At 37.4% G+C, this 20,511-nt stretch overlaps 4 protein-coding genes across 5 annotated transcripts; 2 read left to right on the forward strand and 2 right to left on the reverse strand.

The window, feature by feature from the left end:
- Positions 1-238: 238 nt before the first annotated feature.
- On the forward strand, positions 239-1,736 carry LOC145213149 (disintegrin and metalloproteinase domain-containing protein 19-like). The gene is made up of 6 exons (XM_080081384.1): positions 239-346; positions 406-494; positions 553-713; positions 923-1,005; positions 1,086-1,241; positions 1,470-1,736. Exons 1-6 carry the CDS (start codon positions 239-241, stop codon positions 1,734-1,736), a joined length of 864 nt encoding a protein of 287 aa, XP_079937510.1.
- On the forward strand, positions 1,654-8,531 carry LOC145214474 (disintegrin and metalloproteinase domain-containing protein 11-like). The gene is made up of 12 exons (XM_080083007.1): positions 1,654-1,876; positions 1,981-2,160; positions 2,699-2,867; positions 3,031-3,145; positions 3,244-3,349; positions 4,446-4,629; positions 4,892-4,960; positions 5,123-5,246; positions 5,307-5,788; positions 5,959-6,125; positions 6,387-6,931; positions 7,266-8,531. The coding sequence occupies exons 1-9, from the start codon at positions 1,854-1,856 to the stop codon at positions 5,408-5,410; spliced, it is 1,074 nt and encodes a 357-aa protein (XP_079939133.1). The 5' UTR covers positions 1,654-1,853; the 3' UTR covers positions 5,411-5,788; positions 5,959-6,125; positions 6,387-6,931; positions 7,266-8,531.
- Positions 7,558-16,566, reverse strand: LOC145214469 (uncharacterized). Of its 2 annotated transcripts, XM_080082999.1 has the most exons (7): positions 16,416-16,566; positions 9,423-9,630; positions 9,215-9,349; positions 8,915-9,062; positions 8,592-8,721; positions 8,427-8,530; positions 7,558-8,357 (listed from the first exon to the last, which is right to left on the reverse strand). In XM_080082999.1, the coding sequence occupies exons 2-7, from the start codon at positions 9,613-9,615 to the stop codon at positions 7,688-7,690; spliced, it is 1,380 nt and encodes a 459-aa protein (XP_079939125.1). In that variant the 5' UTR covers positions 9,616-9,630; positions 16,416-16,566; the 3' UTR covers positions 7,558-7,687. The 2 variants fall into 2 exon arrangements, with proteins under 2 accessions (XP_079939125.1, XP_079939124.1); XM_080082998.1 differs by lacking the exon at positions 16,416-16,566 and having other exon boundaries at positions 9,423-10,741.
- A 905-nt stretch (positions 16,567-17,471) lies between these two features.
- On the reverse strand, positions 17,472-20,380 carry LOC145214473 (2-Hydroxyacid oxidase 1-like). The gene is made up of 9 exons (XM_080083006.1): positions 20,063-20,380; positions 19,838-19,989; positions 19,574-19,689; positions 19,300-19,439; positions 19,032-19,201; positions 18,836-18,927; positions 18,380-18,538; positions 18,219-18,288; positions 17,472-18,115 (listed from the first exon to the last, which is right to left on the reverse strand). Exons 1-9 carry the CDS (start codon positions 20,257-20,259, stop codon positions 18,039-18,041), a joined length of 1,173 nt encoding a protein of 390 aa, XP_079939132.1. The 5' UTR covers positions 20,260-20,380; the 3' UTR covers positions 17,472-18,038.
- Between the last annotated feature and the right edge of the window lie 131 nt (positions 20,381-20,511).

Below are 20,511 nucleotides of genomic sequence, written 5' to 3' on the forward strand. Positions count from 1 at the left end.
TCAACAGGGCTGAACAAGGCGGCGACAAACTTAAAACCCAATAAACTTCAAGATTACGAAGTTGTTTATCCGAAACAACGAATTAATGGAGTTTGGAGTAATGATCTATCGACAAAAACCAAAAATACGGTTTGATATCTTTAAAACAAAACAATTTCCGAGGTACAACAAATGCAACATTTTTTTCCAGAACTATGATGGTTTTCACAAAAAACATGTGATCTTACAGCTGGAAACAATGGGTCGCGTTTTCGAGTTAAAACTAACCCTTAACTTGGATATCCTTGATGAACTATTGGTAACAGTGCACGAGTCCTCCGGAAAAGCTTCGTTTCCGGACAGAAAAGTTCGTTTTAAGAATTTTTGTAACTTTACCATGTGTTTTTAATGCTCATTACGTTACAGAATATGAATTTTTGTTTTTATGGCGGCAAAGTGTTTGAATATGAAAAGGAAGTAGGGATGGTTGCAATGAAAACGTGCGAAGGACTGGAGTAAGTCACTTGTAACTCTCAAATCACCACAAACTTTATTTCAGTCGTAATTATACAGAGGTTACCTCATGATTAACGACCTTAATGAAACAATAGTCATAAAACCAGATGTTGAAAACGCTAACCGACACATTACTCAACTCGGAGAAAAGCTACCTGAAGGAGAACTCAAACAATGTTTCCAACTTGACATGTCAAAAACACTGGACATCGAAATGAGTATTTTTTAATTTTCTTAAAATGTATGTTAATTTCCAAAAAAATCTTAAAGTTTCGTTTATAACTTGAGCTCCTAAACCAACAAATCGGCAAGGCAACAAAAAGTGAAGTTTAAGCGCAAAATGGTTGTTGCATCTTACATATCCTACCTCTTTAGCGAATAAACCTGACGTTGTCGCGTGCATTCATTTAAACATTGTTGCGCTTAGATCGTCCCAATCTCAGAAAAAGGCGAAGCGTTTTAACAGAGATTAAATACATCGAAGTCATGTTTGTCATCACATTTGATCTGGTAAGACGTTTAAAAGTAGTTTAATCGGATTCAAGCAATGAAAACTACTACCTAAATAAATAAGTTTTATGCGTTTGCAGTATTCTAACTTTGCTGAAAACCAATTGAAAGAAATGATGTTTGAATATGCTAATGCCATGGATTGCCTATTTCAACCGATAAACATTAGGATTGTCCTAAGCAGCGTAGTGTTTTTCGACAAACAGTATTTGTTCAATGTATCATCACCTTTACAGGTAAGATTTTTTCCGTTAATCGCTAGACAACAAATGCAAATTACTTAGTTGTAGCATATGCAGTTAACATTATGCATGTAAGCATGTTAATGCGGTGTACAACGAGGAGAGATATATTAAGTGCGGTGTTCGACAACAAACTTTCCACAGCCCTTAAGTAGAAATAAAACCGTCCCCTTAACAAAACACCACAACTTCGCACTTTCAATATAATTTCAATGTCACCAGACTTTATTGGATTTTGCTGAATATCGTCTGCTTCAACTTGCAAAATCATCGGAAAACTCTTCCTGGCACAAATCCGACGTATCGATTTTGCTCTCATACGGGTCATACATAGACAGAGACAGCACATCGTCCACGCTGGGGATTGCTTTTCCCACACAAATGTGTCAAACGTCTTCAGTAGCCTACAGCAGTGTAAGTTGCATCGTCATGAAGCTGACGGTCACGGTCACTTTAATTTTCCAAACAACCAAGCCTGGTGTGTATTAGGTCCGAAAAAATAACCGATTACCATTCGTAACTACACTAGTTCTGGTTCACGAAGTTGGCCACGTGCTTGGAATACAACACGACAAAGAAAACTGCGTTTGTGAACAACCGTACTGCATGATGAGCGCCTATTTAAAATCGTAAGTATATTTATGCTATCGATAAAAATAAATTTACAATCATTTTCGAAATGTGCGTTTTCGAAAAAATCTCAACATTCGAGTTTCATAGTTGTTTAAAACAGATTAAGTCAGACACACTGGTCCAACTGCAGTAAGCAGGAGTTAAACCTCGAACTGGAGATAAGCACCGGTGCATGTTTACTCAATAAACCTACTTCGATGCTGCCGACCGTTGAATGCGGAAACAAGTTTGTGGAAGCAGGTGAAGAGTGCGACTGTGGCACTGCAGAAGAGTGCAAAAGGTAGAGTAAGATTTACTGCTGGGTATCATCGTGAAAAGTGGATGTGTTATTAGACCTACTTAAAATCTATACCACATACGTCAACTTTATACTGTTAAGTTAGAAAACAACCTTCTTTTGATAATTGATAAAAAAGATCAAAGATGAAAGAATATGTGTTTTGCCTCAGCCGTTCCAACAACACACATACAAAGTTCGCTTGGGTCATGAGCTAAAAATATGACCCATGGCTGTAAATACTTGTCGCATATTTTTATGATTACCAGCGGCGCGTAAAGACTGGTGACTGAAATTGAACGTTCACATAGGATAAAAAAACGCCCTTTCTGATAAAACATCTGATTGAAGGCCTTCTTACCATTGCAACAAGATACAAATCACAAATTCCCACCACAAGAGCTACAACAATGAAGTAAAATGTATCACGACATGTAACTTAACATCAGGATCTATTGCACAAAACTATGAACCAATCTTAACAAAACTAGAAACAGTATTTTGATGTAGTCACTTTAAATAAAATGCGTATTCAACTCAGCTTTTGTTGCAATCCACACACCTGTAAGTTATGGGAATTTGCTGAGTGTGACGAGGAAGCTTGCTGCGATCAAAAGACGTGTAGGAGGGCGCCACCTGGTGTTCTGTGCAGGGAGCTTTGTGATCGTGATTGCGATTTGCCGGAGTATTGCGACGGCGAAAATGTTATGGTGCGTTCGCTGCATTAAATTACATGATACTTTGCTGCTTCCTGTCACTAGCTTCTACAAATATTTTTTTGTACCAAACACATTTGTTAAACTACACAGTAAGCATCAATTGCTGTTGCGGCGTAACAAACCTTTATAACTGCGTTTTCTGGATGCATTGTAGTGTCCAGCGAATAGGATTGCGATGGACGGAACATGGTGTAATTCGGGAATGGACCTCTGCAAAGATGGGTATTGTATGACAAGGGATAAGCAGTGTGGGATAATTTTTCAAAAAGGTGAAAAAAATATTTTGTTCGTACAATAAAATTTGACAAACCTAATTTTTTGTATTTTCTTTCTTGAAAAACACTTTTTGCTTTGAATGTAACCGCAGGTGCTGTAAAGGGGCACGAGTTGTGCTATCTCTTGAATGTAGTTGGATTTCAAGGAGGCAACTGCGGAGCAACAACCAACGGATCATTCATACCCTGTTCTTTGGAGTAAGTCCGGTATATTGTACTAACAGTTTCTTTGCAACAAAGCCATATGCTTATACACTAAGAAAGATAGATTCCCCTAGTAATCCGTTTCATAGGCGCCGAGTAGGCGGTGGCGGGCTTGCGCCGTCCCCCTGGGTTTGTCAAGCACGGTGGCGGCCAGCGTGTAAATTTGGGTTAGTTTATAGCCGTATCGTACGAAATATCGTAAAATCTGAAGAATATTAACAACAATTGTGCCATTTAACGAGCGTGCTGGCGATTCAGCCACAAAACTTGGCTAAAAACTGCAACTTGTTGTGGTTAGTGCCTTGTTTATGACGTTTAACACACAATTGTCTCAGTGAATGTTCGGCCATTGTTGTGTACAATGCAAATGTGTTGTAATAAATGGTTATCTAACGTGATTTAAAGCAGCAACAACTTGACGAAACACTTTTGAACGTTGCTAAACCAATAATAAACGCTACAGCAACATGTTGCAATTGCCAGCTAAATATTATTTCAAACATATTGCTTTTTTCTTCTAATTTTGACGAACGTTGCATTCCATGGAAAGTTTGGGCTTTGAGTTCTTGTGGTTGTACGCATTAGTGACGTCACACAAAGTGACGTCATATTTTACGTCCACCACCTTGCTTTTTTGCAAAACTCGGCGCCTATGGTCCGTTTTATATTTACTAGCTCCTACTTAATGGTTGATTTCATGTCGCACTTGGATTTACATATGTTACTCAGCACAAATGTTTCTCAATACGTGTGTGTTTAACCTAGTAACGCTTTTGTTATTCATTCTTTTAATTTGGAAGGACACGTAGGTGAAAAGCACGAAATACGTTTGTTAATTTCACAATTATGCCAAACCATCAAAGCATCGTGGAAACTGACATTATCTGACCGAAACACGTAAAGCAACGACTGAACATAAGTAACGGTTAAATACCTTAAAATGCACTAATGAAAGGAGCGTAAAAGAAACGTGCCTGTTCCCTTTAGGAAAGGGTGTCTATGATGACAATGAACCTAGCTGGCTTAAACCACGCGGTCGTTAATTGCCATATTTTTTATCAGCAAGGTTGTATTATGTTTTCAACAACAGAAACCAGGATTGTGGAAAACTGTTTTGCGACAATGTTACTGGATTTCGTGTTATGCAATCAATGAACTCGTATGGTGAAATACTAAACTTTTCTGGACATGCATGTACGTATGCACACACACCAGAAACCCCAGGAGCAGACGCGTATTACGTAAAGGATGGAACAGCATGCAGCACAAACGGCGTAAAATGTTTAACAATATTAACTGTTGAAAGAAAACGTTTTGTTATGTTACGTAATATTAGTAAAACAAGAGGTACAGTTCGATAGATTGGCATAAATAATTTTTTGTCACATTTAAATTTAAAAGAGAATTCATTTGATGTTGGTGTTCTCAAACACCATGAGATATATTTTTTCGCCAGCAACACTACGACGGCGCATATCAGTTCACAAAGTTGTAAAAATTATGAACGTTTAGAAACGCTACAAACGTTTTGTTTAGGTTTGCAACCAAACTGTATGTGAAGAAACGCCTTTAAACGTTTGTCCCAATTGCAGCTTGGCAACAGGGGTAAGTCAAACGTATTAAATGAAGCTCACGATATAATCGATCGTTAACCTTTACGCAACTAAAAAGGGAGAAAATGCCTTTTTTGATTTCACAACATTATGTGAACCTGTAAACAAAGGCTCACAAATACTAAGCGTTATAATTTACGACTATACCTGATAGGTTTGCAATGATATTGGGCACTGTCACTGCCATCCCTTCTACAAAGGAGAAAATTGCAGTGTATTTGACCCATCAGCTGCCGGAGGTAGTCCCGAGAGTGGCCCAGCACCTTTGTCTTTTCCAGGTACATGCAAAAGCATTTTCGTTCATTACATCCCACAAAATGTGGTTTACGTATTTTTAGATTGCTCTGGCTACAATGTGACAGACAAATGGGATTCGTTTTCAGACATTGTATCTGAAATCAACCTAAACGTAATGTGTGGTATGGTGACGTACGTAAGGTAGGAAATGTAACATCGTATACAGGACAAAAAAATATCAAATTACTTATTTGCTGTATGTTATCATGCACTTATTTGTGTTATTATCTTGAAAATGCAGTTTAGATCTTTGCCCATTTATTGCTCGAGGGTACAAGGTTGAGGATCTTGCTCTGTATGACAGGAATTTGACTTTTAATCCCTTGTTTAAAGTATGATGAGCTTTGCCTTTGGTTACAAACTTATTTTTGGCTTTTATACCTTAATTTATTGTTTTGAGCTGCAAAATGTTCAACCGGAATGTGTAATGCAGTCAGAACCATTTGTGGAAGTTGCCGCGCCAAGAGGGAAAATCGTAATATCCAATACTTTGGCTCTTGAACGTTGTGGAAGTCAAGTAAAGGTAGTGTACTGCCAAAACAAAATGAATGTGGCGGGGGTTGCACGAAATTAGACCAACAAGGATCTAACAAACAACGAAATGATTTAAAATATGACATAAGATCAAAACAATCAGTAAAAAATAATAGATATTTAATACGTCCGATGCATTTATACCACAATATATAACAGACAAACGGAAGCTGGACGACTTTTACACATCAATTACGAACAATTAAACCTGCAGCAGTCGACACGAGCAACACAATTGCAAGATCGTCCCCAGCGTTTATCATAGACATTGCCTGCACTTACGACTCGGAACTGACTGACATAATTAAAAACCGACCTATTCTTCGGTAAATAATTCATCCATACAGTAGCATACAATAGCGTTTTTATTAGGGCAAATTAACACAATTATCGCTTCACTGTATAATCATATTACAACAAAATATGACCTCAACGTTGAGTAAAACAACATTTTTTTAATTTTATTAAGAAAATTAAATAAGTTTTGTAGTTAACCTGGCAAATACTTTTTTGGTCTGACATTAGTTGTACATTTTTGGAGCAAAAGACCGTGAATAACTACTGGTTTTTATTTTTAATTTGTTCAGGTGTACGTTGGACGCTGATATATCACGCGTTGGAAGCCAAGTTTTGCAACTACAGGCTTACCCCACTAATTTGTATGAGGAGCCTTATAGCGAACGACAACCAACACAAATCTCGGTGGGAGAAAGAGTTTTCGTCAAGGCTGAACTAAAATCATATTACACAAAGCTAGTGTTGCAGGTGTGGGTGTAAAGCCAGAAAATTGCGCCAGAAACGCTCTTAAACTATTATTTTTAGTTGATCAACTGTTGGGTTACCTCAGGTCCTTCACCAAACGACCCGTGCGCATTTAACATCATACAAAATGGGTATCTATGCTCATATACTTATATTTTTGTGTGTTGTTGTTATCATCCGTTTTACTAGGTGTGCCGTATCTGATGCCCTAGGCGTTGCAGGTGGAAATATCGTTTACAACAACTGTTTCTCAATGCATGCCAATTTTTCCTTTGTTGCCTTTTTCTGGGCAAAGTTACCTGCACAAGAAATGTACCTGCACTGCCAGACCCGCGTATGTCACAGAGATACGGAGGATTGCTCATGTCCGGTCGGTAGCAATCTGTGCAAGTATAGTAGTGTATAATTTCTGTAAACACCAAAAACCAAACAAACTAAGAAGTTGTTAACGTGGTAAAACCTAATGGTTTGATATACATTTAACGTTTTTAAACATTCTGGGCAATAAACAACAAGTTCGTATGTCGTAAAAAAAATTTCACGTTTCGTTATATTTGCTACCGTCCTCATCAGGACAGTGAAACCAAGGGTTTAACTTGTTGTCTCGTAAAACAGTAAGAAAGGGTTGATGTAAAATTACAAGTTAAAGCTATTTCTTTTTTAAGTTCTTAAAAGATAATCTTAAAATTAAGTGTTATTTACAGAGTTGCAATGCAAAACGACGGCGCAGATCAGTTCAAAACAGAAATGAAATTACCAGCAGCCTGGGGCCCTTTACTGTGAAAAGATAATTTTGGCTTTTGAGTTTTTTGTTTATTCTGTGCAATAAATATTTAAACAGTTTGGCGTATAAATTAACGTTTTGTGGGAGGTATATGGTAAAACATGTGACAGATCTTTGTTTAATTTAACAAAAAACGAACATGTTTTCGTAAAACATGTAGTTTGCAATAACTTATTAATTAACTTTGATGTAAAAGAAAACATCACTCTCAGTTTAATGCAGGTCGTTTATTTTTCATATGTTAGTGCCGATGAACAACAAATGATTAGTTTTAGACACACGTGCAAATGGCTTTGAATCAATAAGCATGCAAAAGCTTGGTTTCGTGACGACAGCTAAACTTTATCCTTGAGCCCTCAAGTAGCGAAGAAGCTGTTCAATAAGACTGCGAAGTTGATCGCTGGTCAAATCATTAGGCTTTTGGTCTGGTTTTGACTTCGGTGGCATGATTGTGGACTTTGCAGGCCCACCCTGGCACTGACGACGACAGAGCGAGTACTTTCGACCGGCCTCAAAGCTCTTATACCCACCAGCAGGAACACATTGATCGCAGGTTGAGCAGTCGACAGTCTGTGGCTGCTGTTGGCGACCTTGTTGCAGTTGCTCGCGAGTGCAGTCGCCGGGACGAAGGTTTGCCTGGGTCGCTTGCTGTTGACGAGCGAAAAAGTTAAAAAAGGGAAAACCACTGTTAGTGCCCTGTGTGGACGGCGCCTGTCTTCCTGCAACACGCTTCTCTCCTGGACATTCCGACTTAAAACCCTCAGATGATCCACCCAGTCCAGAAGGCCTTTGGCCATTGGGTGGTCCAAAACCGAAACGAGGTCTGTTTCCATAGGGAAACCCTTGGCCACCACTAGGAGGTCCACGACCACCGCTAGGAGGGCCGCGACCACCACTAGGAGGCCCGCGACCACCAAAGAAACTTCCCATGTTGTCTGGTCGGGCGTTCTGGCCCCGACGGTTGGTGCAATTCGGCAATTGGAGAAGACCGCATTCCAAGCAATCGCAGCATCTGCAATCACAATTTTAAACGAATTTATAAACGTATAAAAGTAAACATATCAGGCTAACTGTGTCTTACCGGGGCTCAAGAGGAATTCCTTTAAAGCAGGGAACAACATGGTCTCTACCATTGGTTTCGCCAAACAAAGAAACATAACGATATTGCGACGGATCATCGTTGGGCTGAACAAAGAAAATAGCAGTGTTATAAGTGCAACAAAGTGTTTAGCATTTTTGTTCTTACCATAAAACCACCACACTCGTCTAGAACTTGCTTGATACCATCGTACATATCCGAGTCATAAATTGGAAATCCGTCTTCTGCCACGCCAATAATGTGAGGAGTGGTGGGGTCGTATGGAACACCTAGGCACCTTTATTTAAAGGTATGATATTTTTAACAACGGAGATAACAACAAAATTCTTAAAATTAGAAGCTACATTCTGTTCCCAAATTATTTACTATGGTGTAAAAATATCACAAGGTAAAAATTATGTTAAAAAATCACACTGCTTAAAAAAACTCACGATAGTGCCTACAAATTGCATCAAAAAGCAAAAACTTACGTGGTGTTTGGTGCACGATGAAAGTGATATTCTCCATGAGGGCTAGGATGGCCATTGCAACCATCAAACGTACCCTCGGGCATGCTGTTCACATCCACACAGTCCGCTTCAAGATGATTGTAAAAGGCTGTTCCGCTCGTTGCAAACCCTGTGAAAAATATTTTTCTATTTAAACGCGTTAACATTTTATCATAACACATTATTGCTGGAATAAAAGTCGAAGTTTTTACATAGTCTTTAAGTTTTTAAATATCCTAAAACTAGCTTTGAAAAGTGTCAACAACATAGCCGGTTACGTACCAACAGACCCCATTGGAGCACAATAAGTTTCAGTTCTGGAAGCAACTGGGGAGCGTGGAATAATCATTGATTTGGCACGGGTGCAGATTCTTGCATCAGGTCGGCAACAGTTCATATCAGTGTTGTAGCAATCACCTACAGAAAACAAATGTTTGGAACTTTTACAAAACACGGTAAATAGATAATATTGCATACACTTTTGACTTACTTGTTTCATGTTCTGGAACACCACTGATTGTTATCTTATAGTTTCCCTCAAATTTCTCGATGGTAAAAGCACTTGTGTTACGAATCGATCCTTGCAAGTTGTACTTCAAGATAAAGAATTCACGATCCGTAAGTGCCAAAGAACCAGTCACCAAACTTAGGACGAACACAAAACGCAAGACAGAGGCCAACATTTCTTGACTTAGTCGCTGTAAAAGTGATGTTCAGCAAGCAAAGTTGAGTGCGCAGTTGATACGGAACTGTACCCAACAAGCACCTTATATATACTTTTCGCACATGCACCGTGAACTACAACGGTGCTCCGAAAATATACAAACGCCCCCGGCCGACGCCGCAGGGCTTCTATTTATGCGAATCCAAGAAAAATGTTTCGCAACAAGCACATTGGCGGGGTGGGCTACATTACAAGCCTTCGCATTGTATAAATCTTTTTCCTATCTCACTAAAACAGGTGAAACGAAAGACAACATAAAAGATCTACAAACTGAACTAATGATTTTGTTGTTTCGTTTTGTTGTTTAAAAGCCATGCACAAACACGAGTTTGCAAATCAGTTCCATTGAATGTACTCCTGCTAACGGTTAGTAGTACTGTTAAGGGTTTCTTGATCCACACACAAACATTAACAAAACTTTTCAGGCTATGTACTCGGGTGCGTCCCGGGTTCAAAACCCGCCACAAAAAATGCAATCAATAACCACCGTTCTAATCAAAGCTAAAAACTTAAAACAAAAATTGATTGTCTGAAACATGCCAGTCTTTTAACAATCAGTGTTTTTCAAATTTACGGTTACGTTACACGTTTTTTAGTCAAAAAGAATTTAGAAGTGCTGCAGAGAACAGCTGACGTCCAAGGTCGCAAGAAGTTGTTATGCCGGCAAAAGATTATTTAATGGCGCAGGCAGTTGCATTTAGATACATTTATAATGGTTTAAAATCTTCAACAAAGCCCTAAATTTGAACAGTGTTCACATCAGGAAACCAGAGCGACAGTGACGTCAGATTGACGTAGCAGGGTCGATAAAAATATTTTTTAGTCTTTTTAATCTTCTTACTTTAAATTGCCACGAAAACATGCAGCTATTTCTATTGCGATAATATCGGGTTTGCATTGCCCAAGCCGTGTGATATATAAGGATATCCGGTATTGGATGTGGCTAACGCTTGCGGGCATTTGCGTCACAATGGACGATTAAATTAGTATCACTTGACCCTTCAGGTCCCCAAATCGACCAAGTTGGCAACATATTGTGCTAAAAACGAGAGACGTCATAAATAGAAAAGCGTATGAACTAAAATAAATCTCCTACGTTAAATATTGTCTTTAAAATAGATTTGATCAAAGCAAAAAATACTTTGGAACACGTTTTCAAAAATTTTAAACAGGCATATTTCATAGCAGTTTCGTCAATGGGTCGCTTACAAAAAATTGTATGTGTATATATTTTAACACCAATTTACCCAGGATTTTTCCTAATTTCTGCATTTTTAACGACCAAACGCGGTTTTCCAAACCAACAAAAAATGTCACCTTGCACATCTTATCCAATATTGACCGTGCAAACTTTTAGTAAAACACTAGCTTATGAAAAATGTTTTAGAAGTGCTTAAACATGCTAGTTTAAACTGCACAACATCACTAATTATATAATTAATAAAGTATATGAAATAAAACTTAACCATGTATGTTTTATGCCTGAAATTATACAGAAACCAATAAACACTACATGTTTGTGTTTTAGCAACCATGTCAAACAACATTTAATGTCCACAAACAAATACCAACTAGAACGGTGGCTTAGAACATTTTGTGGTTGCACATACACTATAACATATTTTAAAACATTAATATATTTCCTATGCTTATTTTATACTGGGTCCCATATTATCCACCGTCTTATATAACCTTGGTTGTTTCTGCAGGCAGAAACTCATGGGTCCCCACACATGCAAAGTTGAAAATAATGTATTTCAAGAGATAACCACGTGAAAGTTGGGTGTTGTAAGGCAAAACACAGTGATCGACACCAGACTTAAACAATAATACTACATAGAATGGCATTTAGTGTTTATCAGAGGATCTTTCCCGTAAATAGTAGGCATCTTCTGTCGACGATCACTGATTAAATAGTGAATTATCTGTCCCCCTTTTTTTCTGTGTGCGCACCGATCCCTTATCGCTTTTGGCAGTCTTTGTCCTTCGTATGGCTTAGACGTAGTTTAGAACTTGCGTAGTTAGCAGCGGTTGTAGCAGGTTGCTGTTTCCTTTTTGGTGTGTTGCTAATTTTGATTGGCTTTATTACTTGGTTTTGGTTTTACTTTTACACCCGTTGTTTGACAGACGACTGATGATGCCCTTACGGGTGAAATATATATCGTTAAATAACATTTGTTGACTGATTCTGGTTAGGAAGCGCTGTTGCTTCGTCAATTATTCTTAATACTACGTAGAGTACAAACTATACAAATCGATTTTACCCCACATATTGTTTGAAGTATGTCCTATTCCAGGGATGGCGAACCACTGACCCGCGGGTCACAATGTGACCCACCACGTGAATTTCAGTGACCCACTTGTAGTTTCAAAATTGTATACTGATTACTAGTGGTAGGGTTACCAGACTTCCAAGAATAAAAAGCAACACAACAGTTAACTTCAAGCCCTTTGTCAGATTGCCTATTGTCTTAAAATTCAGATTGTTTAGTCAATTGTGAGGCAACAAATATGTTTATTTAAACGTACAACTTGTTGTAACTTTGTTGACGCTGTTCGGTTCAACATATTCATGCGAATCTTTGTTTTCACACAAGAATTTCATAAAATCAAGTGACAAGAATCGTCTCAGCTCAGATATGACTGCAGCGTGTTTTAACCTGAAAACTACCTAAGATTACAAGACTTTCAGAAAAAATGCAGCAACAAGCATCTTAGCATTGACATGTAATAAAATATGTGACCCACTTTGTTTTCTTTCCGAATTTTGATATCATGGTTGACCCATTCAACTAAAAAGGTTCGCCATCCCTGTCCTATTTAATGTTATTTGTTGAAGAAAAGAAAAGAAAGAGTAAATAGTGACTCAACAAAACTCAATAAATGAGGACTTAAAATAGTAAGTTCAATAAACTTTGCAAATTTCATTTAATTTCAACGTTTTTCAAAAATTCACTTATTTTAGGGGGCTGTTGGGGAAACGTTTGAGATGAAGGGTAAAAAACACAACAATCAACATTTATAAATGGCAAATCCTACAAGCTATCAAAAGTTCATTCGATTTATAAATTGTTTAAAAAATAAACCCATTTTAGGGGGCTAGTGGAGTAATGTTTGGGCTACAAGGTAAAACACATCAATTCAAATCTACAAATAGCATATTGCCACCCAAATTTACCGTAATTTTCCGTGTATAATGCGCAAAATTTAATCAATTTATTGTCCTAAAATCTAGGGTGCGCACTATGCATGGGTACAACAATTTTTGACGAAAATCTGCCTCGAAATAAAACTTGAAATCAGACCTTTCTTCTTGTTTGTTGTCAATCGCACATCACATTTAGCCATCCTGATTCCTGCCCAACACACTTAGTCAGTAAAATTCATAATCGTTTGATGTGATGGTGCAATCCTACACTGCCCATTCAGCGACAACGTAAATGGAGTGATGTCATTGCCGATATGCAACGGATCGAACTAAAATTTTGTATATAAGTTTGAATTTAATTATTCTGATTTTTAGGTATTTTAATCTGATACTTATAAATCTTCATTTGTGTTTTAAAATAAAAATGTTCTCTGCCAGTATTAAGATCAGTTCCGCTTGAACGCGACCAGTAAGATCTCGTTTGCTGTCACGATGTACCCTACACAAATCCTAAACATTTTTCGCTATCGAGTTTGCGAGCGCATGCGCAGTGATACTGACCGGCAGAATAACATCCGGTTGTTTCAAAAGATAATCTTTTTTCTGAAATAATTTTACGTTTACGGACTTAAGTAAGAGTCAAAAGTTTGGTTGCGTATTATACATGGGTACAGGCTTTTTTCCAGCATCGACATGCCATTTTTAGGGTGCGTATTATGCACGGGTGCGCACTATACTTGGAAAATTACGGTAAGTCAATTCCGACACTGTTTTATCAACTCACCCATTTTAGGGGGCTAGTGGGTTGAAATTGGGGCTACAAAGTTGAACACAACAATAAGCTCCTATGAATGGTAAATTCTACAAGCTGTCCAAATTTCAGCCAATTATGAAACAGTTTAAACAACTGACCCAATTTAGGGGGCGAGTAGGGTAACTAATGAGGTTTGACACACAAACTAAAAAAATATGAAACCACAAAGACTCAATCAACAGAACTGCGAAATTTCAGCCCAATTCGCTAATGTTTAATTTGATCCCTAATCCACTAATGTTTATTTTGACCACTAGAGGTGTTTTAGCAACAACTGTTAATGTTTCAGAGGCCAGAGGGGGCAAAAACGTCTACCAAGCAACCCACATACACGAGTAACATACAACTGGTTGTCCATGTAACACTATCACGCCACAGAAATCTTTCGTTTGTGGTGCCCAATAAAATATAAATACATTTTACACTTTGGGGGCTAGTGGGGTAAATGTTGGGGCTACAGGGTTAAACACAACTCTGACACTGTTTGAAAACGTACTCATTTTAGGGGACTAGCGAGGAAAATTCTGGGGTTATTTATCAACACAAACAAAGTGGGATGTACATCTACATCACTCTATTCACTATATATGTAAGTTTCAGCCAAATCTATCAAACACTTGATGGCAAAACAAGTCGTACAAACTTTGGGAAGATAAAAAAACACTATAGGGGACTAGCGGGGAAAATACTGGGGTTATCAACACAAACAAAGTGGGATGCACACCTACATAACTATATCTACCATCTGTGCAAGTTTCATCCAAATCCATCAACCATTTGATGGCAAAACGAGTCGGACAAACTTTGGGAAGAAAAAACAAGAAAAACAAAACATACAAACAATTAGAGTAAAATCAATATGTGTCCATAATAACACTTTTAGAGAAAAAAAAAACATATTCAGTGGCAGTAAACTGTTTAAATTAAGAAAAGTCAAGTTTATAATACACTTTATGCAGGCATCCAGTTGACACAAAGTGTAACAAGTACTACAATATTCTTAAAGAATCACAAAATAACATTACTGGATAGCATTTAGATAGTTATTATTTTTGAACTCAATTATACAAGTTAGCATGATATGTCATCACAATTAGGTGTTATACCTTATTTCTGAATAATACTCAGACATGTTTACTAATGTAATTTTAAACAAAGAGGTGTATGCCTAGTGCAAAACTGCTCCAATAAAACATACCAGTAATACTCTTGGCAGCCAATTGAATTTAATTTAACATGAATCATGCACCCCTTAAGTCTTTTCTTTATATATTTTTTATTTATAAAGCTACATTAAATAATGAAGCAAATTTGTAAATGTCATTTAGCTTTGTGTACTATTTGGGCCTAAATTGAGTTTATTTTGCTTGGTGAAAGGAAACATAATGACACAATAACACTAAGAAATTCACCAAACTGGAAATAGCTGCGCAACATTAAAATGTTATGGAGTGCAAAACAATTGGTAAATCATGGAGCTACATTGTATGAAAGGTGCTGGGGGTCAAGAAAGTAAGGTTGGTACATTATTGGTAACCACTAGGGTTTCTCAAATTTGCCACTTTGGCTTATCCTATGATTCCGGGACAAAAACAACCTTAATCCCGGGATCCCGGGAAACCCCGGGATTTTATTCGATTTTTGTCAAATTTAAAACATGTTTGTTTGCTTCATTTTTTAATGTTAGTGGGCCGGCTAAGCATAAATGCATTATGTTCACGAGGCCGCTGTAGAGCTGCCTGTTATATTCCAAGTTTAAAAATATTTTTACAATTAAAATTATTTTTTGTTAATTGAAATCAGTTTTCCATTAGGGCGGTTGATGAGTCCAATTTAGTTCAACTCATTATGTTCCACTGGGTTGGGGCAATGCCGCTCAAGTTTTTTGCTCAGGGAAACAAAGCTACCGAGATAGGATTAGAACCCACAAGCTTGTGACACACGTCGATGGTGCTATAACCACTCGGCCATCTTGGAATTTTTAAAGAGAGAGCTATAACGTGAATTTGACAAACTAAATAGCTATAACGTGGGTTCTAACACTGTTGTAATGTTCGCAACAACAGAATTATTTATCATTCCTGTTTGAATTGTTACATGAAACCTCGGGAAATCCTTTAATTCACGGAAACCCTGTGGGTTTCGCACCCCTGGTTGAAGAGTGCAACTTAAAAAGCAATCAAATTTTGTCCCGGGATAAAGAGAAAATCCCGGGATAGATTTTTTGCCGAAATTGTCCGGGATCCCGGGAAAGAAACTCTAGTAACCACAACTAGGAGGATGTTTATGGGACCAGGGGCCCTAAAAACTAACACCTCATGTTAGGGAAAGTGGGCTGGTTCAACAAAACCACCAAAAAAAGAAACTCGGTTGGAATGTTTTAAGCGGGTAGGAAGAACACACATAAAAAGTAGTTACAATTAAATACTACACTTTGAACTATCATTGACCTATATAACAATGTAGTCCCACCTCAACTGTGCCATTTTCTGCGTAGTAATTTTTAATTAACTTGGTACAACTTTGTTATGTTTAAATGCCTGTTTTGGCCAGTGGTTACTGTTGTATCTATCAACAAATGTAAATTTTGTGTTACATTCAACAAATGTAAAATTAAGTATATTCCTACAATACAAAATCCTAGCAGTTTTGGAGTTAGGATACGTACAATGTTTGGAAAAAATGTCAGTTTTGATGTTAGAATTTGGCACATGGAAGTACGTTTTGTTTTAGCAATACGTTGCAACAATAGATTACAAATTAAAAATTGTTGGTACACACAAGTTTATTCACCAACCTTAAATCTTAGAAAGTCGTGAACTTGTATTGAGCTTTAGGTGAAAACCAACCTCCAAAAGTTGAGTGTTTCCAGGAGATGAATTTCACAGTGCTGTTTGCCTTACTAGCCACCCTCCAACTGTTAGTTGTTGTTGATGATGTTGACCAAACCGCGGGAAGCATTCTGATTGGCAAATGCAAAAATATGGTATCCTGGCAAATCGAAATAGAAAGTAAATTAGAGAAACAATGTATGGTATTAGCATAGATTACTTACAAGTTATCTATGGTGTTAGGTTTCTCTGTCGCTCATTAAATACCAATTTAGTCTTCATAGTGCTATAGCTAGATTTCTTGTGAAATAAAACAAACATAATTTGATAAAAAAATAGGAAAAAATACCATACAGCATATTGGCCAATAATATATCCAGCATCAGAGGCGAGCATGATCCAAGCTTAGTATGGCAGCTGGCAAGGTGCACCAACCGACTGACCGCAGGCCTAAATCTATTTGGTACTAACATACAAGAAAACATAGAGCTTGAGTTTTCCCGCAACAAATTGTAGGATTAATTTCACCTAGTTTCGCAGGACGCATCAAAGTGATTTAAGCGGTTAAACCAACTCCACCACATCATGATGATTATATTACCCTCGGAGATATCAGTTAGATTGTATGTAGTATCTATGGTTAGATATATTTTTGGTAGTTTTTATTTATATTTCTTTGTTTTTGTTATCTACCACTATATCTTGTCACAATGCTGATCCAGTCACGGCGCCACTCGTGCGGTTCTTTTGCAAGAGTTTTTCCGTTTTTGCATCAATGCAGTACAACGTATTCCAAGAAAACCAAGATTTATGTGCCGAAGCAACGTTCTACAACAACAAAATAAAACAAGTTCTCGGCCCACTCCCCACTTAAAAACTATACCATTCCAGTTGTAAAACATCTCTAACGGGTCGATCCTGTCCCCGGGACATGTTGAACATCACGTAACCGCTATCGTCAAAGAACAAACGTTACGATTGTTAAAAAGATGAAAAACTGTACCTGTTTCACTTTACCAAAATACCACACAAATATTTTATTGCAGCGTAAAAAATTACGTAATATCTGAAATTGCATACAGTGGTAACAACTCACGCCACATGTTTATTACAGTTTTGCAATCGAGCCCAGTCACCGGGGTTTACGAAGACCAATGGCGTCCTGGCAAACTGGACTGTGCCTAATACAGCTCGGTAAAACATCCGTTACGAAAACATGAAAAGCACAAATAGGCAAATTTCTGAATCGTAATTCAATTGCACTTCAAATTGTCGTCGATTAAACTTTGCCCCCGCCCCCTCAAGAATTTGCACCAACCAATAGGATTTCACAGCATAGCCAGTCAAGTTTCGTGCTTAGCGAAACACAAATGGTCAAGACAGGATTAGACCTGATAACCTAGTTTGAAAATTACTGCGCCAAAGCAGCAACAAAACCCACAAAACAGCAAAATGCACTTGACAAATAAAGGTGGAAATTGTAAATAAAATTTTGGTAAAATGAAAGCTTTGGCTCAGTTTAATTATGTCTGGCATATGTAGAAGAATGATGTTAGTTTTTTTTCAAGTCCTTATATTGAGATAAGCAATTACAGTCGGGACAAATAATAAGCTTCAGGTACTATAAGATTTTGTCCCTCTTGCAGCTCCTTGATAGACCTACAACCTAAAAACATACATGTCACATGTACAACACACAGATATTGCCAATTAAAACAGTTTTATGGATTTTGAATATTGCAAAACCACATAATAGCAAAAAATCATACCCATTAGCTGCAAGGAATTCTTGAATTCATCTTTAAGCATTGACAAAACTGTCCTAACACCTTCTTCACCCTTAAGTTAAAATTTTATGTATTTTTATGAGCTAACAAAAATACTGACCAAAGCAAAAAAAACTTCAACATTTAACCCTGTAAACACTCACATTGTATGCTAGACCCCACAGCACTGGTCTTCCAATGAAAACAGCCTTTGCCCCAAGAGCAATTGCCTTTAGGACATCTGTACCACTTCTCACACCTCCATCCAAGTACACCTCACATCTACCATTTACTGCATTTACCACTTCAGGTAGTGCATCAATCTATAGAAATGCAATTGCACATGCTTTTAGAGATGGCGGGTAAGTGATTTTAGCAACTCATAAGCTATGGCTGTGCACCAATATTAGGTTTTAATTAAAATCTTTTATTAGGCTTAATCTGGTAAATGCGTCATTATAAATACAAACTCTTAGAAGAAATGCAGCCAATACTTTAGCAAGGGATAAAAAACCTTTGTAGTAACAGAACTGAAGTTGGCTTATGTCAGAGTTTTTAGAACTGTGATTTCGTGCACCAGTTCAATATTAAAAGCACAGTTATGATCCATGCCAACCAACCGTTGCTGGTACACCATCCAACTGGCGAGCACCATGGTTGGAAACCACAATTCCATCAACTCCGTGGGCTACTGCTTTTAATGCCATCTCACCTTATACACATATGCAAAATAAAGCCAACAGGTAAGTTCAAAGAATATCCATCAATCAAAGTTATAAAAAAATCATAAACCAGGAAAGCAGTAAAATACTTTACTTGTCACTATCCCTTTTAGGACCACAGGCATTTTGGTAATCTTCTTTAACCATTTTACATCAGACCACTGTAGCGAAGGGTCAATCATAGAGTTTACATAGTCAGAAAGGCCAGAGTTGTCACTACTCTTTACCCCACTTGCTTGTTCATGGACTTCAAAATTTGCAAGTCTAAGAATCATAAACATATTTTTATGGCAAAAATCAACATGCTGTCATCCAGTATGTTTTAATGACAGCTTTGAGGTCTGTTAGACATTTGAACCTACTTTAAATTTGAAGGAAGAGAAAAATGATTTTTGACATCTTTGTATCTTTGGCCAAGGACAGGAGTGTCGACCGTTAAAAATACACCCTTGAAACCACATTTTTCTGCTCTTTTTACAATTTGTTTTGTTACTTCTCTATCCTGGATTAAGTGCAACAAAAATTACTTTTTTCTTACCACACCAATACTGTACCAGTTAAAATTTCTACTCAAGGTAATTAACATGTACGGTAATTTATATTTAAGGATGCAAATACATATTCTTTAAGTTTTACCTTGTATATATAGAGCTGCATCCATTTTAATGAATTTCCAGTTTCTGTGGCAACCTCTTCAATACTGGTTGTTGCCCATGTACTAAGCATAAAACCTGAACCAACTGATGCTGCAGCTGCCAAGGATAAAAAATGTCATACAGTACTTAAACTCAGAATTATGTATACATTGTCAATCATTTAAAAGAAAACCAAATGCATAAAACCAAAAACGAAAAAAATATCCTCCGCGCAAAAAAAACAACTTTCCAATCTGGAACAAACCTTTTGCAGCAGCAATTTCACCACATGGGTCTGCCATTTTGTTCATTGCTGTGGATGCAATGCATATGGGTATGTCAACTTTTTGACCAAGAACTGAGGTTGAAATATCAACACATGAAACATCATTTAAAACCTTGGGTCGTAAGCGATACCTGAAAACAAAGTGTAAAAAAGGAAGCAAAAATCACTATTATATATATATATTGAACAATCTATGCCACGTACCTTTTGAATGCCATGCAGTTGTCGTGTAGTGTTTGCTCATCTGTTGCGCCACTACTGTAATAATCCCAAGCATTTTTAGTCAAACTTTCCTTTGCCAACTGTTCAAAATCCTGGATGCAGACAGGTTTTGATGCCCCCAAGCCCAAAGGTTTAAAACCAACCCAGGGTAAATTAGTATGATCTGATTGATCGTCCATTGATACCGAACACAACTTTAAAGACAAATGAGCCAACTGATAATACTCATATTTTTGTCTCTCCCATGCCGATGTTAATGTTTACAAACGTTGTTTATCCAACCGTGAAAGAGTAAAAACTTTGAAGGTTTAACTTTTTGCATTCGCTGGCAGTAAATTGTCAAATTTTTAACAAAAAAATGATATAAAACATTCTGATACAAGCACTTATTTTTTTACTTAACATTGTATCAAGATTTTCCAAAAATGTAT

Source organism: Phallusia mammillata, chromosome 2, assembly GCF_965637545.1.
Source record: "Phallusia mammillata chromosome 2, kaPhaMamm4.hap1.1, whole genome shotgun sequence".
In the NCBI taxonomy this organism is placed as follows: Eukaryota; Metazoa; Chordata; class Ascidiacea; order Phlebobranchia; family Ascidiidae; genus Phallusia; species Phallusia mammillata.

Bases quoted from the DNA above. Each gene is read 5' to 3' on its own strand.
- LOC145213149 (XM_080081384.1), top strand. From the start codon at position 239: ATGGGTCGCGTTTTCGAGTTAAAACTAACCCTTAACTTGGATATCCTT. The intron at 495-552 runs GTAAGTCACTTG...GTAATTATACAG, and splicing joins AAAACGTGCGAAGGACTGGA to AGGTTACCTCATGATTAACG. The intron at 714-922 runs GTATTTTTTAAT...TGTTGCGCTTAG, and splicing joins AACACTGGACATCGAAATGA to ATCGTCCCAATCTCAGAAAA.
- LOC145214473 (XM_080083006.1), bottom strand. From the start codon at position 20,259: ATGGACGATCAATCAGATCATACTAATTTACCCTGGGTTGGTTTTAAA. The intron at 19,202-19,299 runs GTAGGTTCAAAT...TATGATTCTTAG, and splicing joins TCTCTTCCTTCAAATTTAAA to ACTTGCAAATTTTGAAGTCC. The intron at 18,289-18,379 runs GTGAGTGTTTAC...TTTTAACTTAAG, and splicing joins TGTGGGGTCTAGCATACAAT to GGTGAAGAAGGTGTTAGGAC.
- LOC145214469 (XM_080082999.1), bottom strand. From the start codon at position 9,615: ATGTTGGCCTCTGTCTTGCGTTTTGTGTTCGTCCTAAGTTTGGTGACT. The intron at 8,722-8,914 runs GTAAGTTTTTGC...CTTTAAATAAAG, and splicing joins CATCGTGCACCAAACACCAC to GTGCCTAGGTGTTCCATACG. The intron at 8,531-8,591 runs GTAAGAACAAAA...TTCTTTGTTCAG, and splicing joins ACGAGTGTGGTGGTTTTATG to CCCAACGATGATCCGTCGCA.
- LOC145214474 (XM_080083007.1), top strand. From the start codon at position 1,854: ATGATGAGCGCCTATTTAAAATC. The intron at 4,630-4,891 runs GTAAAATGTTTA...CGTTTTGTTTAG, and splicing joins CAGCATGCAGCACAAACGGC to GTTTGCAACCAAACTGTATG. The intron at 5,247-5,306 runs GTACATGCAAAA...ACGTATTTTTAG, and splicing joins AGCACCTTTGTCTTTTCCAG to ATTGCTCTGGCTACAATGTG.